Raw genomic sequence first — 4,218 nt, 5'->3', positions numbered from 1 at the left:
TAGAACAGAAGGGCATGCTCACATAATGCCCTACACAAAAAATGAAAAAAATGAGAAGAAAAAGATAAAGCTGTAGTCTTTGTAACCCGTACTGTATGGCATGCAAGCCTTCCTTTCCTCTTCTACCAATAAAACTCATGATTTCATCATAAAAGGGAACTCTTCGATTAATTATAATAATGAATGGTCCCTGTATAATTTTCTATATATCAATGCTTGTCAGAGTCAATGGCCATGTTATTTTGAAGCTGACCAGGAAAATAAATAGAGAGGTCCTATGATACAGTTAAGAAGAAGACAAGCAGAGAAATGGGCTCAAATTTTCAGAAAAATGGCTTCTTGTAGCTGGAATTCTGCTTCGATTATTGCCATATCCCTTTGTCTTCTCCTTCTCACTTCTATGAGTTGTGCTTTCTGTTCTGCTGAGGTGAATACGACAACACTTCAGCTCAGGAAGTATAGGAAGATAAAAGCTCATCTAAGAAGGCTTAATAAGCCTTCAGTGCAAACAATTCAGGTATTATACTCTCTGAAGCCAAATTCATCTTTTTTTTTCAAAAGACTGAGTTTTGATGTTAATTTTCAGAGTCCTGATGGTGATATTATAGACTGTGTGCCAACAAATTTACAGCCTGCTTTTGATCATCCTCTCCTCAAAGGACAGAAGCCATTGGTAAAATTGTTTTTTCATCCAAAAGATTGAATTTTTATGCATGAAGTAGAGGAATTGAGAGATTTGTGTATGTAGGATTCGCCTGAAAGGCCGAGAGATAATTCCAGGGACACAAATTTGATGGAAGAAAGGTTCCAGTTATGGAGGAATGCAGGAGAGTTCTGCCCGGAAGAAACTGTTCCGATTCGAAGAACCAGGGAAGAAGATTTATTGAGAGCAAGTTCTGTTCGCTGGTTTGGGAGGAAGACTGTTTCAAGATTCAGGAGAGATTCAGATAGCAGTGGCCATGAGGTTTTTATATATAAATATATAAATGCTGAATTGCATCGCGTACTCAGATCAGTTGGTCAGGCATTTGCTTGTCAGTTGTAAGCCCGCTCTGCTCTGGGGTTTGATTCTCCCGAGTGAAGGGTGTGGTACTCAATTTTATGTGGATCCTTTTGAGTGGTATTATTGGCATGAGGGGGAATATGAACAAGGCATAAATTTTGTTCATAGAAGAGCATGCTTTGGTGCAATCAGAAGTTTTATTTTATAACTAAGATTTTTAGTGATGAACTTTCTAATAATTATCTTTGTTTTATTAATTTAGATTATAAATAATAATATTAAATGAAGCAATTAATTTCTTGAAGTTTGGCTCCATAATAAGATGAGGGCCACTTCCTGCAATAAAGAAACTCTCACAGATAATTCTGTCTGAGCTATCTGAAATCATAGGACCAGCCACTCACTTTATAATTCAATTACACCATTTTCCTGTTTGGTATAACTGCAAAAAGTATGGTCAATCAGACAATTCTGAAGTTCACTTCAACCTAGAAATTCTGAGCTTTCTGAACATTTTCAATACTGCAGCATGCGGTTGGATATGTATCTGGAGAGGAGTACTATGGAGCAAAAGCCAGCTTAAATGTATGGACTCCTACGGTTAAAAGCTCATTAGAATTCAGCTTATCACAAATTTGGGTCATCTCCGGATCATTCGGAGAAGATCTCAACACCATTGAAGCAGGATGGCAGGTTCAGGAAAATCAAAATTGCATAAATATCCTGCTTATAATTTTTTGTTCTGAAAAAGAAAATTATAATTACAGTACAAGATGGCAAAAATTTGTTTCAGGTCAGCCCAGAATTATATGGAGATAGTTATCCGAGGTTCTTCACTTACTGGACAGTAAGTATGAAATCAGAAATATAAATTAATAAAGTATGGATATTGATGTAAATTTATGTATGTTAATGTGGTGTTTGATAAATGTTTAGACGGATGCATATCAAGCTACAGGATGCTACAATCTTTTGTGCTCGGGCTTCATCCAGACTAATAATAGGATAGCAATTGGAGCTGCCATTCAGCCTGCGTCAACTTATGGTGGGGGTCAATTTGACATTAGCATTCTTATCTGGAAGGTAATTAACATCATTTATGACTATGATTTTCTTACCTGATTTTGCAATAAATTTTAGGGAAATTTGCAAACATACCACACAATTCCTATGTATATACCTATCTAACACATAGTTTAATATTTATATTAGCTTTATATATATATATATATATATATATTGTTTGAGGAGCGAACAAGCCAAGCTCAAGCGAGCCCTGATTAGACTCGTTAGCTCGTGAACAGGCTCGTTTAAAAACAAATATTAACAAAAAATATACTAAAAATATATTAAATTTCAAAACTTATCTTTAACTTATTAAATATGTTACAAAAATAATATTTTTTATTATATATTAGGTGATTTCTTATTATTTATCCCCCTAATTGTCCATTCTATTTTGAATTTATTATAAAATAAGTTTAAATTATTATCATTTTCTCTTTTTTATACTAAGTAAGCCGGCTCACTAGCCAACTCGAACTCGTAGGCTTCAGCTCGAGCTCGATAAAATTAATGCAAATATGTATTTTACCTTTTAAAATTGAAAGTGATTATTTTTTAAATGATATGAAAGATTTGGGTGGCATATATAAATGTCAAAAAGTGAAATTTAAATGTTAGATCTGTAAATAAATAGGAATTGGGTGGTATGCATGTAAATTCCCCTACAAATAAACACATTGGAATCAAGAAATAAGACTAATGAATGATAAATCTAGTATCAAAATTTGTCTAGTTATTTCAATAGAAGAGAAAAATCTAATAATAAAATAATCCAAAAATGATTTCATCAGAGAAAATCATTTTCAGATTCAAATTTTGATTAATTTCAAGAGCTCCACAAATGTGCAGGACCCAAATCATGGGAACTGGTGGCTAGAATTGGGATCAGGCCAGCTTGTGGGCTACTGGCCATCAGTCCTCTTCAGCCACCTTGCAGATCATGCAAGCATGGTTCAATTTGGCGGAGAGATAGTGAACACTCAGCCCTCTGGCTTCCACACATCAACGGAAATGGGAAGCGGCCATTTTTCTCAGCAGGGCTTTGGAAAAGCTTCCTACTTTAGAAATCTTCAGCTTGTTGATTGGGATAACAGCCTTGTTCCGGTCGCCGGACTCCGGCTGCTCGCCGACCACCCCGGTTGCTATGATATACAAGGAGGATTCAGTGGTGTGTGGGGAAATTATTTTTATTATGGGGGGCCTGGAAGGAACATGAAATGTCCTTGAGGATATGACTCCATTTTTTTTTTTTTTGGTCGAGTGTTGGGACTTCAGCAGGGGTTTTGAAGAATTGTGTATATTTGGTGTGAGGTATAGTGAAGAAGAGAATGTGTATACGATTGGGATTCCTTTTGATTTTTTTCTCTATGGTTTACATTCAGATTAGAGTGGCATTTTACCTTTTAAAATTGAAAGTGATTATTTTTTATATGATATGAAATATTTCGGTGGCATATATAAATGTCAAAAAGTAAAATTTAAATGTTAGATTTGTAAATAAATAGGAATTGGGCAATAGGAATTGGGTGGTATGCATGTAAATTCCCCTACAAATAAACACATTGGAATCAAGAAATAAGACTAATGAATGATAAATCTAGTATCAAAATTTGTCTAGTTATTTCAATAGAAGAGAAAAATCTAATAATAAAATAATCCAAAAATGATTTCATCAGAGAAAATCATTTTCAGATTCAAATTTTGATTAATTTCAAGAGCTCCACAAATGTGCAGGACCCAAATCATGGGAACTGGTGGCTAGAATTGGGATCAGGCCAGCTTGTGGGCTACTGGCCATCAGTCCTCTTCAGCCACCTTGCAGATCATGCAAGCATGGTTCAATTTGGCGGAGAGATAGTGAACACTCAGCCCTCTGGCTTCCACACATCAACGGAAATGGGAAGCGGCCATTTTTCTCAGCAGGGCTTTGGAAAAGCTTCCTACTTTAGAAATCTTCAGCTTGTTGATTGGGATAACAGCCTTGTTCCGGTCGCCGGACTCCGGCTGCTCGCCGACCACCCCGGTTGCTATGATATACAAGGAGGATTCAGTGGTGTGTGGGGAAATTATTTTTATTATGGGGGGCCTGGAAGGAACATGAAATGTCCTTGAGGATGACTCCATTTTTTTTTTTTTTTGGTCGGGGGTTG

At 36.0% G+C, this 4,218-nt stretch overlaps 2 protein-coding genes across 2 annotated transcripts; both read left to right on the top strand.

The window, feature by feature from the left end:
* The first annotated feature begins 220 nt into the window (after positions 1-220).
* Positions 221-3,429, top strand: LOC110038538. The gene is made up of 7 exons (XM_020743406.1): positions 221-517; positions 587-673; positions 749-964; positions 1,532-1,696; positions 1,797-1,850; positions 1,940-2,086; positions 2,918-3,429. The coding sequence occupies exons 1-7, from the start codon at positions 278-280 to the stop codon at positions 3,293-3,295; spliced, it is 1,287 nt and encodes a 428-aa protein (XP_020599065.1). The 5' UTR covers positions 221-277; the 3' UTR covers positions 3,296-3,429.
* Positions 3,430-3,656: 227 nt separating this feature from the next.
* Positions 3,657-4,197, top strand: LOC110038537. Its single transcript, XM_020743405.1, has 2 exons — positions 3,657-3,668; positions 3,761-4,197. The coding sequence occupies exons 1-2, from the start codon at positions 3,657-3,659 to the stop codon at positions 4,178-4,180; spliced, it is 432 nt and encodes a 143-aa protein (XP_020599064.1). The 3' UTR covers positions 4,181-4,197.
* The last annotated feature ends 21 nt before the right edge of the window (positions 4,198-4,218 follow it).

This window comes from Phalaenopsis equestris, unplaced genomic scaffold, assembly GCF_001263595.1.
Source record: "Phalaenopsis equestris unplaced genomic scaffold, ASM126359v1 Scaffold233045, whole genome shotgun sequence".
NCBI lineage: Eukaryota > Viridiplantae > Streptophyta > Magnoliopsida > Asparagales > Orchidaceae > Phalaenopsis > Phalaenopsis equestris.
Note: the sequence above shows the minus strand (reverse complement) of the source record. Positions and strands in the feature narration are given on the sequence as shown.

Bases quoted from the DNA above. Each gene is read 5' to 3' on its own strand.
- LOC110038538 (XM_020743406.1), top strand. From the start codon at position 278: ATGATACAGTTAAGAAGAAGACAAGCAGAGAAATGGGCTCAAATTTTC. The intron at 674-748 runs GTAAAATTGTTT...TTGTGTATGTAG, and splicing joins TCAAAGGACAGAAGCCATTG to GATTCGCCTGAAAGGCCGAG. The intron at 965-1,531 runs GTTTTTATATAT...TCAATACTGCAG, and splicing joins CAGATAGCAGTGGCCATGAG to CATGCGGTTGGATATGTATC.